Source organism: Lepisosteus oculatus, chromosome 2 (genome assembly GCF_040954835.1).
Source record: "Lepisosteus oculatus isolate fLepOcu1 chromosome 2, fLepOcu1.hap2, whole genome shotgun sequence".
In the NCBI taxonomy this organism is placed as follows: domain Eukaryota; kingdom Metazoa; phylum Chordata; class Actinopteri; order Semionotiformes; family Lepisosteidae; genus Lepisosteus; species Lepisosteus oculatus.
This window is the reverse complement of record NC_090697.1, coordinates 55,246,591-55,259,986: the sequence shown is the minus strand read 5'-3', so window position 1 is coordinate 55,259,986 and position 13,396 is coordinate 55,246,591. Positions and strand designations below refer to the sequence as shown.

Here is a 13,396-nt window from a genome sequence, read left to right as displayed (position 1 = left end):
GCTTTGTATAGCAGCTGTGGAAATGGCCGCTGAAGTGAATTTATTGCAAGACGCGATTCTTGTTAAGGCGTTGGAGGATTTTGTTATAGCTGGAAGAGAGCTATTAATAAAGGCCGTTAAAGAAAGACAGGAGGGTACGGTATCTAGACTATTTTGATTTAACTAGGTAAAGCACAGATGGACTTATCCAACTGGATGTGGATTTTTTAAAGTTCTGGCCACGGCAAGGGTCACATTATTCTTATATCATCTTATCGCTTGTATTACTTTAACCACTACAACAAATATTAAATGCCATTTCTCTAAACAAAAGAGAACGTTCCCGAGGGACGTGTTGCAATTTAGAAATGTTGCTTTTTAATTGTTGCACAAAGCATACGTCTTGTAACAATTTAAATAATTTGTTCATTTTTTATAATTTTCCAAGTTGTTTATAAAGGGTATTTCGTTCTAAAACAGCGCTTGTTAATAATTATAAATTTCTAAAAATAGGAATCAAAATCGTTGCAGGTGTTGTAGTAGTATTTTGTTTATAGTACCGAAAATGCATTAAAGGTGTAGTGGTTAATTTCGTTATCCCCCCCCGCCCGTGAGTCTCAGAGCAGTAACTAATTCAAATATTGAAAACAAGCACTACGATATGTTCATTCATTTAATCATTTTCTAGTTAAGAAGAGCGATGAAAGAGGGGCCGAGAAGTCTGCACGTTTAACGTAATCCCACGGTATTATTTACACAGTAATTGAATTGGAAAAGTATTTGAATGATATTAAACCATTCTGAAAATAGTAGTAATTCTGCGTTTTCAGTTAATATTGTAACGCTTACGGCCGACAGGTACTGTGTAAGAGCCGGCTTACCAGAGCAGGTGACGTCACCGCCCTTCCCAGTAATAGCAGAACCACAGCCCGTAGGCTGTAAAGAGATCTCTCTTTGGCTCACCGGCCTGGGTCCCGGGTTCGAGTCCCCGACGGTGGGGGGTCGACCTAATGCGGCAAAGGCGCCCGCCGGAACCCCCGTTGCGTTACAATATTTTATATGGTCGGGAAAAAAGTACCTAAAAATACGACTTAATTTACTGTTTTGTAGTTTCACTATATTAAATAGTAGCAATATGCTACTGTACAGTACGTCCTTTAGTATTAATTTACAATGAAGTATTTCCCTCATTTTCTCATGAGCTATTAAAAAACGTTCGGTGTTTCCACAGGCTCTATTCAGGAATTCATCTCGAAGAAAATTGGCTCTTTGCTTGGATTTACTGTTGCAGCTGCCGACTTTCTGAACAGGTAACAGCAAAAAGAAATAGGCCAAGTATAATAGCCATGTTAATTTGATCAGATTGTATGAAAATAATCAAATGAGGACAACCTTACATTTCTGGGATTAGGGATTCTGTGTATTATTTACATTGTAATGTATTCCTTTGGAAGGGCCTCTGTTATTTTTGAACCTTCAACTTCTAAGTGAAATGTCTACTCAGTGAAAAAAAGTTTGATCTGCATATTTAGTTTTCAGTTTATCCTTTTGTTATTACACCCCATGTTGCTTTTGCAAAATATGGTGTGTCTGGCTGGTTTCTGTTGTCTCACTATGTAGGACTGCACTGGCACCCAATCAGTGATGTGTGGGTAAGTATTTGATCTTTAAGGAGTTTGTCCCTCCAAAAAATAAAAAGCTTGATCTGTTTTCAGTGTCACTCTTTTCTTTTTCTTTTTAAATGAGATTGTCAGTCAAGAAAAGGAAAGACGCTGAAGAAGTGTGGAAGAAGTTCTATCAGTAAGAACCCAAAATTCCATTTAAGGTTTCAGACGTTCTTTATCTATGGATTTAAGAACAGATGATTGTGCCAGTCCATGTGTAAACATATAGCGCAGTGCAAATCGTCAGTAGAAGCAATGATATAAGTAAACGAGTATCTGCAGTGGCATTTGTTAATTCTGTGTCCTAACACATATACTATAGACAGACCTGGTACTGGAACAAATTGCTTTTCATAAGCTATGTCTCAGATCAACGATGTTCAAGTGGCATTTTCATTTCTAAAAAGATGATGATTGCTATGTGGTCTCTGTGACAAGAAAAAGAGTACCTGAGTGTTAAAATGTATTAAAATGGCTGCTCCCTGGCATTGTGCAAGGCTAAACTATTATATGTTTGAGCTGGCTGTTTTGTACTTGTCATTTATCTTTATGTCAAGGCTGCTGATAAACTATATATAAGCTATACTAGAAACAGTTGGAAACCTGTGCACAAGCTATTAGCCTTAAGTGATGAAAACTGTGATCCTTGTGTATTTAACAAAGTAAATGAAATACTGTAGCTCCGGCTTTTCTACATTTAGAGTCTTTCCCATTTGATTGATCCACCACAATTAAAAGTTTTTTTAACAACTATACAGTAGTTAACTTAGTTGGGGAAAAATAAACAACCAAACCCACATATTTTACCAGGAAACAATTCTTAACATTTACAGTTCAACAACACAAAGATGTGTTTGTTTTGAAGACGACACTAAAGAGCATAGTTTGCAATAGAATATAAATTACAGATAATTTAATGTAGTAGAAAATGGGGGGATCAGATAATTGACAGAAAACTATGTTTTGAAAGCAATGTGCTATTATGACCTGGAAATCAAGAGCTGGCAGAGAAAACATTTGAATGTAGGTAAACTGTAGGTGAAAGTAGCTGTGCAACAACATAGCCTGAAAATGTCATCATGTAAAATCCAAGACCTCTTTGAGCTGAAACTGCAGACAAAACTTTTAAATTGAGGGTTTACGGTTTTAAAAAATCTATGATGTGTGATTTTGGTTAGAATCCCCTTTATGATTTTTGTTAACTGGAATGTCAAAGTTATTTATTTTGGAACACATATTGTACATTTTGAAATAAGATGCCATAAAGATTTTTTAAAATGTGTAAGTTAAAATGTCAATGCCTGTGCTTCCCTGACAGCTGCTCAGATGTGCGGGATCATGTTGAAGATTTTCTCCAACTGGAAGTAAGCCTCTCCTGGCTATATGCCTGTCTTGGAATTCTGGCATAAAATTTGCAAATTAAGTTTTTTTTGGATGACAGATATAACCAAAAGGTTTTTTAAACGTTGATAGTTCTTCCTTTCTAAGTGTGCAGTTTTCTAGTGTCAACTAACGCTTAACTGCTGCTAACTGTATGTGCTGATCAAGACTGGAGTTGGAAGACCCAGAAAAGAAATTAAAGTTCTCTTGTATAGCCACAATGTAATCTCTGGCAGTTTTTACAGATGAGTAATTTAAAGGCTTCAATGGAAATCAGCAAAGACACAAAGACAAAAAATTAAGAAAGTGTAATTAAGGTGGAATCAGGACCTTTTTGGTTTGAATAGACTCTTGTTTTAGGGTGGAGAGCTAGTATTGGTATCATTTTAAAAATGTAGCCATTTAAAAAACAAACATTTCACTCAGAGGAACAAGAGGTTCATTTCATGCTGAAACATAAAAAAGAGGAAATTGGGCAGTGTTTTAGCTGTGTGAGGGAATAAGGAAGGCAGCAGAAATATGAGGGGAGATGAGGTAAGGTGGACTAAAGACAGCAAGTATGAGAATAGGTAGGAGTAGGTACAAAGGGGATTCAAGATGGAAATATGGTTGACTGGGAGTCTGGTAGGAAGGCAGCAATAGATACAATGAGTGGAGAGATTTAGAAAGCAGTTGATCATTGATTGCCGGGTAAGTATAAACCTGGTTTAAGGACTGGTTTGGCTTAAGAAGTATTTCTGGTCAATGTCTAGTGGGAGACATTGAATCCCTATGAAACAATACAGACCGAGAAGTCAGTGGAATGAAACCTGAGATAGTCAGAATGAGAAACTGTTGACATGGCTTTCCCTAAAACCAACAGCCAGTCTTCTTCCTGTTTAGCCAATGCAAATGACAAAGCACTTTCCGCAAGAGATTCAACAAAATGAGATTCATGCAACTACAAAGGTAAGAATGTTTCATAGCTACAGTATTGTGCTTTTTTTCTTTTCAATTTTTAGAGTTGAATTAACCTCTGTATTTGGGCAGGACAGAATTTCTCTTTTTCAGAAGAGAATAAGTGCTCATGAAGAGTTTGTTCCATTTCCACAGGTAGACTGGGATGAGTTTTTAAAAGGCCTGGACAAGGAGCTGAATCTATGTGAGAGATTCCCTTGCCAGGTTCCTCTGGGTGGATATTTGTCAGGAGAGGTGACACTGACAGATGCGAAAAGTGGCCAGTAAGTAAATACAGCTTTGTTTTTTTGAGGAAAATACTTTAAAAAACAGACATATATTGATGGAAAAAAGAAACGCAACACCTCTTCCTTCACACTCTGGCCCTCCTGTCTGCATGGAACAGGCTGAAGAGTGACTCATCTGTGAAGAGGACCTGATGCCACTGCTGACAAGTCCATCGCAGCCTCTGTCTGGCCCAAGCCAGTCAGGTGTGACATCTAGGAGGTGTGAGCAGAGATTCTCTGACAGGTCACCTTGCTCTAAGGCTAGCAGCATGGAGCCTGACTGTCCTGTCACTGATGCGGACATTGTGTCTGCCAACAGTTTTGGAGCAGTATGGGTGGCAGGTCTGAAACAATCTCTCAGATGGACAAGTTTGATGTGTCGGTCCTGCTCTGGTGTGGTCACTCGAGGGCGACTGGATCTGTCCTTCCAGTCTACTGAAACCTTCTCTGCAGTCGGGTCACAGTGCAGCGGCTTACTCCATAGTGTCTGGCAATGCTGGTACATGACATGCCTGCCTGCAGCATGCCAATGGCCTCTTCCTTGCTTCTGGTGACATTTGAGGCATTATGGAATGCACAGAAAACTCACTAAGTGTGGCCTTTTTCTTGCAGTGACCTAAGCTTTTTAAAGGTGAGCTGATCAGGCATTGTTCCACCTGGACCTTGTTGGGTAAAAGTGCACCTAACAAGCTTTCTTGTGATTGGCAAGTTGCAATGCCTCACTGACTGCATTGCTGGTCAGAGGGCTTAAAACAAATTAACTTTATATGCTATATTATATGTTATATGCTATAACTGTAGTATTCTCATTCCAGAAAATGTTACATTTCTTTTTTCCATCAGTATATATATTAATGCAGTATGTAGAATCCTGTTTTTTGAATATAAGAAATATAATGCAACATAGAAATTAATACAACTAAAATTACACTAAAACAGGATAAAATACACCTAAATACCTATAAAACATCTTTGTAACTAATACCTTAAAGAAAATGCTCGCAACAAGAGTCTGACCTTAACATCACTTTATTAACCCTTTACAATTTCTTGCATTAGGAATGATCTTTTCACATACACCAGCTTGCTCTCCATGAGACACACAGACAGGGAGAGAGCCTGGGGGCAGAGCGCAGGGTCTGCCATTGTACGGCACCCCTGGAGCAGTTGGGGTTAAGGGCCTTGCTCAGGGGCCCAACAGAGTAGGATTCCTCTGCCAGTTGCGGGATTTGAACCGGCAACCTTCCAGCCACAGGTGCAGATCCTTAGCCACAGAACCATTGCTCTGCCCAATTAGTCAATTAGCAATTAGCAGTCAATTAGCAATTTAAACTGATACAAAAAGAAATCTTTGTATCACATTTTCTTCCAGAACATCTCTTCAGTACACACTGACAGATGTACAGACTGTACAGTACAGACTGAGAGATGCTCTGGAAGAAAATGGGATACAAAGGTTTCTTTTTGTATCAGTTTAAATTGCCTCAAATTAGTTGACTAATTCATATCATTGGGATGCACTTGTACACATTTTTAAACCATTTCTGTTCTGAAGTTGTAGAATGAGGTTGAAAATGATCATGAAACCTGTAGACAGATAAGTAAATTGTTTATTTTGGGATTTTTAATAATGTTTCCATTTTATGAACCTTACCAGCAGCTTTCTGGTGTTAAATGGATGTGAAGTGCTGTGTTGGAAACCATTAAGAATTTGTAGTAATTATCCATTAGATCTTTTCTTCATGCTTCAAGATATCATTATTCAAAGGGTTGTGGTGAATATAGAAAGAGCTCCCCAGCAATGTTGTCAAAGCAAAAAATCTGGTTTCTTTCAAGAAACAGCTTGATGAGATCCTAGTATGATTTGACATCTAACTACCAAATGGGCCAGATGGGCAGAGTGTGTCCTTATATGTTCTTATATTACAAGTGTTGTGATATTTCCAGTCTTATGAAATAATATTTAAGTACTGAAGAAGCATTCAAAAACCTTGTAGAGAAATTTTAGATTTTAGAAAATGCGATATAAATAACTTTGTGCGTACATTTATGATTAGGATTGTATCTGAGGTATTTAACTGTGTCAAATTCAATTTGAATTATAAACACCACCCATTTTTGCTCCACAAGTGCTTAAAAATGAGGTTCTTTGTATCAGTGCCTTACCTTTGGAAAAGTGTTATATAGTTGGCATGTTGTAAGAAACCAGTGGTGGCTGCTTCAGTGAGACGCCCAGAATTCTCTGGCCCTGTGTCTGTTGTGTAGGTCTGTCTCCCTGGGCAGTTACTTTGGCAAAGATAAAAGCCTCCTCCTGGTTCTTCTGAGGCACTTTGCCTGACTCCCCTGACGAGATCACATGGCAGAGTTGGAGTCCAATCAGGTAGGACTTTTTACCCCTAATTGAATATATATATGTTTTTTTATATTTATTTTATTTATATTTTTTTTATATTTTCTATACACTCTGAATTATGCCACAGTACCCTTTTTAAGTAGCATTCTCATGTGACATAGTGCTGTCTGTCTTGCATACATTTTAGAGCACCCAGTCACACGTGCAGATTGTTACTGGTAGTGGTTAAGAACCTATGAGGAGAAACTGTCATGTCTGTAAATCTGGATTCATAAAAGTGAACCTAATTGGTATTTTTATGTATATTTGACTGTTGAATATGTAATCATTAAGCCCTGTGTGTGTACTTGAAGTCATGACCCTAACACACAACTTAGTTGGCTTATCCTGCCCTTATACTGTATATTTTTCTCTTGGAAGAAATTTCTAAGCACAAAAAAGTCAGTTTGATATAAAAACCACACAGTGTTGCTTGCTGTTGAGATATCAGCTTCAGTGCACTTTTCAATTCAAGGTGTCATATGAAATGTATGAGGAAGCCAGCCTCGTTTTCCAGCTCATTGTGTTTTTAACTTGTGCCACAGGGTCTCTTGGACGCTCTGTCTGTACGAGTGTTGGTGATCTCGTTTGGTTGTTGTGAGGGGGCTCGGTACTGGCTTGAGGAAACAGGCTGCAAATATGACATGCTGTTGGACCCAGAGCGCAGGGTAAGACTGGCCTCCCGGTGTGGCTCATACAGTTTAAACCAGTGATGCAAGTGCTTCATCCTATACCAAGTAACATTAAACCACATGAACATGTAGATCCATTGTTTTAACTGAAACTCTACAATTTATATGCGAATAGTTTCATTGTAAAAGTAAACCATTTTATGCTGTTTCAGGTCTGCTGTATTTTCCCACAGCAGAAACCTCACAGTTCTTACCCAACTACTTATAGGGAATCAACTCATACATAAATGATTACTTTCATAAATATAAGCATTTTATATCTTTATGTTTTAATACCCCTCGGTAATACTGATTAAGGTCAGTGTCACCTCTGAATAACCTCTGAGCATGCAGAAACGTCCATGTAAACTGCAAACCACAGTCATTCTCCAGATGAGTTACAGTATATTTTATGGAATTTCTTATGCTGCAGCCAGTGCAGTCTGCAGATGATTATGCAGATTGGTCAGACATACAGTATGTGTTAAGACATGTTTTGTCCCTCACAGAGCTTATTTCTTGGGTTCTTTGGTGTAGTGTGCTGTTTGTTAAAGGAGAAGATTTCGTTCTATAGGCAACTTCTTTCGCAGACATGGCACAGGGCATGCACAGTTGGATATTTAGGTAGACTTTGTTCATTTCAACGTAGTTCAAATCTCAAATAGTGAGCACCTGATGTTTTTGTGAAAGTGCTTGACCTAATTGAGCTGAGTATCTCTTTCTTAGAGAAAAACACTACTCAATCAATACATTTATCCACAGACCATTTAAAATTTAGAAACATTAACACTAAGATTGTAGCAATTTCTAACTGTATTTTCTAATGGTGTGGACGAGAATATCCACCAATGTCTGGGGCTATTTATCATAAAGTTATTTAATACTGTTAAATTAATAAGTACACCTCTGCATTTACCAATTAATTATTTCAAATATGTTTGCATTATTTGTTTACTCATTATTATAGAATATTCAGGTGTTTTTACACTGCTGTCTGCATATATGTGATGGAAATGTATTTTCTAAAGTCCTAATAATGATTTGGATTTGTCCAGAGTAAAATAGATAAATGTTTGTCTGTTTAAGCACTCATTTTCTGTTCAAATTTTGTGGCTTCAGATTTACAATGCATTTGGCTTGGGATCATCTGTTTACAAGGTTTGGAGCTTCAGCAGCCTGTTTCTCTATGCTGAATACAAGGTGTCAAACTGTCAGTTTCTTCAAACTCCTGCAAATGTTGTAAATGACATCTATCAGGTATTGAGAAAAAAAGTCTTTTACATTTTACCTTCTTCTGCAGTGAGGGAAATTTGATTGCTTTTATTTTTTAAGATGTTTAACTTTTGGGTTACAAGGCCAGTGGTTCCTTATCTTGATCCTTGGAGCCAATAAAACTTATTGGTTTGTGTTAAAATTATCATTAAATCAGTAAGGGTTTGTTTTAAGTTTATGCTTGTTCTCAGCTTTTAGACACATTGGCAGTTGGTGGTTGCATTTTAAATACTGTGTTTGCCAAATAAACACTTTAGAATAGAAAACAAATAACTCTAATCAAAGACCAGGGATTGGGAACCCCTGGGGTAAAGTGGAATCTTAAATAGCCTTAAAGCCTCCATCATTATGTCATGGCTTGGAGCTGCAGAGATAGTCCAGTGTGAATTCACGTTGTAGTTTGTGGGTGGTAGCATAAAAGACACTTCAGCTACTGAAAGCTCTGGGCTGGCAGAAATGTGAGTCCACATTTCCCTTTAATTTGTTATAATTCTAAAAAGAATATTCTAAACTGAAACAACAAATAATTTTAAATTTAGTTATTGTTATTACTGCCAGCAGCAGCCATATCACCCTGCAACTCACACCTGGCAACCCACTGAAGCTAAGCAGGTGTGAGCCTGGTCAGTACCTGGATGAGAGACCTCCTGGGAAAAACTAAGGTTGCTGCTGGAAGAGGGGTTAGTGGGGCCGGCAGGGGGTGCTCACCCTGCAGTCCATGTGGGTCCTAATGCCCCAGTATAGTGACGGGGACACTATACTGTAAACAGGCGCCGTCCTTCGGATGAGACGTAAAACCGAGGTCCTGACTCTCTGTGGTCATTAAAAAAAAAAAATCCCAGGGCGTTTCTCGAAAAGAGTAGGGGTGTAACCCTGCCGTCCTGGCCAAATTTCCCATTGGCCCTTACCAATCATGGCCTCCTAATAATCCCCCTCTATGAATTGGCTACATTACTCTGCTCTCCTCCCCACTGATATCTGATGTGTGGTGAGCGTTCTGGCGCACTATGGCTGCCGTCGCATCATCCAGGTGGATGCTGCACATTGGTGGTGGTGGAGGGGAGTCCCCATTACCTGTAAAGCGCTTTGAGTGGAGTGTCCAGAAAAGCGCTATATAAGTGTAAGCAATTATTATTATTATTATTGTTGTAAAATTAAAGGTGAACTGCAGCCCCAATTTCAAAGACTGATTGTTCTTGGTAAATCTTGGTAACAAAACAAATTCATTGACGTTATAGAAGAATTTTACAAATTTCGAATTAAACACAAAATGGTGAACTTTGTGAAAGTCATGTTGTCGCAAACCCCTGGTTTTGCCACAGATGAGAGTTGAAGTTCATTGGGATGTGAAGCGACTCTTCCTGATCCCTAGCCACCATGATGACGTAATGTGTAGGAGCGATTAAGTACAGGTTGTGCTGTGCAGAAGATATTTCACTGCAGAAATGTTCCAACAACAGAGTTAACATGCAAGTAGTATTTATTGATAAAACCATCTCAAAATCGAGAGCAATATTTATCCACAAGCCTGCTTGTTTACAGGGCTGCTTCACATTTCTGAATGTTTTGAATTGCAGAATATGGTTCTGTGCAAGCCTGGAAATTTAGTATCGTTTGCGATGTAAATTTGGGGTTTTACAAGTTACTGTGTATATTTGACTTTTATTTTGGTTTGAAATGCATTAATCAGTGCTCATTTATTCTAACCCCAAAATAGCATTGCAATTCCCCTTTAAGTTAGTACAGTATATATTCTCTCTGCATGCTGCCAGTGTTTGTTACTATACTGTAATAAATCTTAATTAAGATTAAGGTAATTTGTTAATGGCTGGGTTCCCAGCTGGCTTAACCAGTAAAGTTCTTGTTTCAAAATCAGGTTGAGCCCTGAAGCTGAATGATCTCTGGTTCAAGCCTGGTCTGTGTCATTAAGTGTACTGCGACTGGGTTCCCTCAGCCGGTGGTACACTGCTGGCTGAGCACTGTTAGAGTTGAGTGGGATTCAGTCACCCAGAATTTGGCTTGAAGTCCAACAAAAATACCTAGGATCTGTTAGCTTACAGAGATATAATGGAGAGATGCTCATCTATTCTAATTCCTCTGTAACACACTGTTGAGCTCATAGCATGTCGGAGGATGATTTTGGAAGGATCTTCCGTCTTGCTATGCAGTACAGGGGATGGAGTGTTAAGCCAGATCGATAAATAACTGACCACTCTAAATTGTGTTAATAGAACATAACTGGTAGTGGCAATGCCTTGCAGAAGTGTACATCTCTTTCCAATGATAGTGTTGATTGTGTCTATAGTGTTGAATTACAATTGGTGTGTACGTATTTTGTCAGTGAATATTTTTGTTTGAAATTTGAATGCTCAAAATTTTATGGGTGAAAGAAGTGTTTGTATATGGCACCGCACCAGATTTAATGAACAAAAATGTAGTAAAAAGCTCTTCACTCTAGGAATCCTGCTAGAGGAGTGTGGAGAAAATAATTGTGCAGCTCTGAATTATGTATACACAGTGCAAGTGAAATTCTTCACATCCTCAGCAAGCTGGGGATTCTGGTTATAACCTTTTTATATTTCACCAAGATATGGTTTTAAAATTGAATTTTGATGTTTGATTATATTAGGAATTAAAGCTGAACCATGAAACAATTCTCTGTTTTTTATTTTATTTGATTTAGTTTGGTGGAGATTTTGTCTTGGATGACGATGGCAAAGTGATTTACTTTCATCCCAGCAAGACTCCCGCAGACCGGCCTACAGTGACAGCATTGCTAACGGCCATCAATGAAGCCAGCCCGGGTCACACTTAAGATTCTGAGGCATAGGAGGCTGGTGCAACAGAGAAGTAGCCTTGAGCTTGTATAAATGAAAACAGTGCTTGAACTCATGTCTTCATGAAGAGCTCTGTATGATGAGCATGAACAAGCTAGGGCAAAATGTTATTAATGACTGGTCATGAAAAAACTTTTCACTACATTTTTCATCTTCACTTTTTATTGAACTGTAATGCAAGAAATACCAGAAAAGTCGCTGGAGTGTGACAAGCTTAACTTGCATCGGCTGACAGACAAGATTTTTTTCCATTTGCTTTCCATTACTAGCATTTTGACATGGAAAAAATGGAATGCACTGAAGGAAACTGTACATTGGGTTCAAGTCTTCATATGTGTTGTCAGTACTGCTTATTAAAGTCTTATGTGACATCAACACTCTCCCTTTATTTAATTTCTTAATTGTCACTTTAAGTGAATAAATGCAGACATTGTTAGTATCTAATGACTGCACTGTGCCCAGTTAATGATCTGCTGTTTTAATTATTTTATTGTGGTGCATTGCTATGTATATAATGGAAAAAATGGTATTCTGTTTATACAAACAGAAATACTATATATTTTAGAATGTCCTCACAAATATTCAGGTTTTTGTGGCATATGTAAAATAAAGGAAAGTTAAATTACTTACAAGAACACAAACAGGAGAAAAAGAGAGGAAGCTGTTCAGCACATTGTACTTGTTTAGTAGCTTAGTTCCTAAGTGAGTCTAAAATTCCATCCAGTGACTTCTTATCTCACAGTTAGAGCCTCTGTCTGCCTGGCTGTAAACCTGTTTCACCTGCCAATACATTGCATGAAAAGCAGCAGTTCCTGTTCCATTCTGAATAGATTTCCTTTGAGTTTCCAGTTGTGATACCGTGTCTTTGTTTCTCTAGCATGTCCCAGCTAGTCCTTTGTGTTGATCTATATCTATATCTCCCTTAGAATTGTTTTTGCACTCCAAAAGTATTGGGGCAATGATGTATAGGTCTTCCACTATCAACACTAAATTTTACACATTAAAACAGCACTAATAAATACAACTTTTAAGTATTTTATTTTTAATAATGTCAATTCAACTCTATACTCTTGGGTCAGTTGAGAATTATTGGAACAATTGCCTAAAAAGGTGTCTTTCATGGGCAGCAAGTGTTTGCTGTTGGGTAATTAGACACATAGAAATAGCTGTAAACATCATATCAACCTGTCTAGCCTTAACAACAACGGTAGCCTTCAGTGCCTGCAGTTCGTAGTTAAAAGTTAAAGGGAAAACCGTAGAACCTGTTAACAGCAGACAATTGTGAATCTTAAACTCTGAACCATCGCACCAAAATGGGCATACAGAACTCAACATTTTAGAATATACAGATAAAGTGAAACAACACATGTATAACCAACAATCATCCAAGACTGGGTTGGCCAAGAAAAAGATCTGCTGCTGATGAAGGAAACATTAGAAAGCCTAAAAATCAATGTCAGTGAAAATGCCAGCAACCTCAAAATGTAGGCAGGAATATTTCCTTATACACAGTTTACAAAGATTTCACTGCAATATAGAAAGCTCTCATCAGCACCAAAAACAGAAACATCAGATCAGACCTTTACTTAAGTGATGGAAAGTGAGGAGAAAGAAAGTAATTGCAGATTCACCAACGAACCACCTTATCTGTAATGGTACAAACAACGTCTTGGCCTGGCCAAGTATGACCGCCTCTAGAAATGACTTTCTCTTTTCTTTATTGATGAAGTATTTTAACTTATGCTATGGAAACATTTTGTCTGCTTAGAGAAAAATGCAGTCAGAAAGAAGTTTGTTTCACAATCTGAGTGCTTGTCCTGTTCTTTGATATGTAATTACTACTTGTCCTACTCTGTCTTGCTCTAGGTTCTGTCCTTTGATATGCAGCAGACATTAGTCTGCTTTATGATGTTTGTGGGTGTTCTTCCTGTCTTTTATTATGTACTGTAGCATTATGTCACTGGGGCTGCTAAAGCAA

At 38.1% G+C, this 13,396-nt stretch overlaps 1 protein-coding gene across 4 annotated transcripts; it reads left to right on the top strand.

Moving 5' to 3' along the window:
- Positions 1-2: 2 nt before the first annotated feature.
- On the top strand, positions 3-11,793 carry selenol (selenoprotein L). Of its 4 annotated transcripts, XM_015346612.2 has the most exons (10): positions 3-134; positions 1,211-1,289; positions 1,726-1,779; positions 2,962-3,007; positions 3,906-3,971; positions 4,116-4,243; positions 6,512-6,626; positions 7,184-7,306; positions 8,429-8,566; positions 11,265-11,793. In XM_015346612.2, the coding sequence occupies exons 1-10, from the start codon at positions 23-25 to the stop codon at positions 11,394-11,396; spliced, it is 993 nt and encodes a 330-aa protein (XP_015202098.2). In that variant the 5' UTR covers positions 3-22; the 3' UTR covers positions 11,397-11,793. The 4 variants fall into 4 exon arrangements, with proteins under 4 accessions (XP_015202098.2, XP_015202109.2, XP_015202120.2 ...); XM_015346623.2 differs by lacking the exon at positions 1,726-1,779; XM_015346634.2 differs by lacking the exon at positions 3,906-3,971.
- Positions 11,794-13,396: the final 1,603 nt, after the last annotated feature.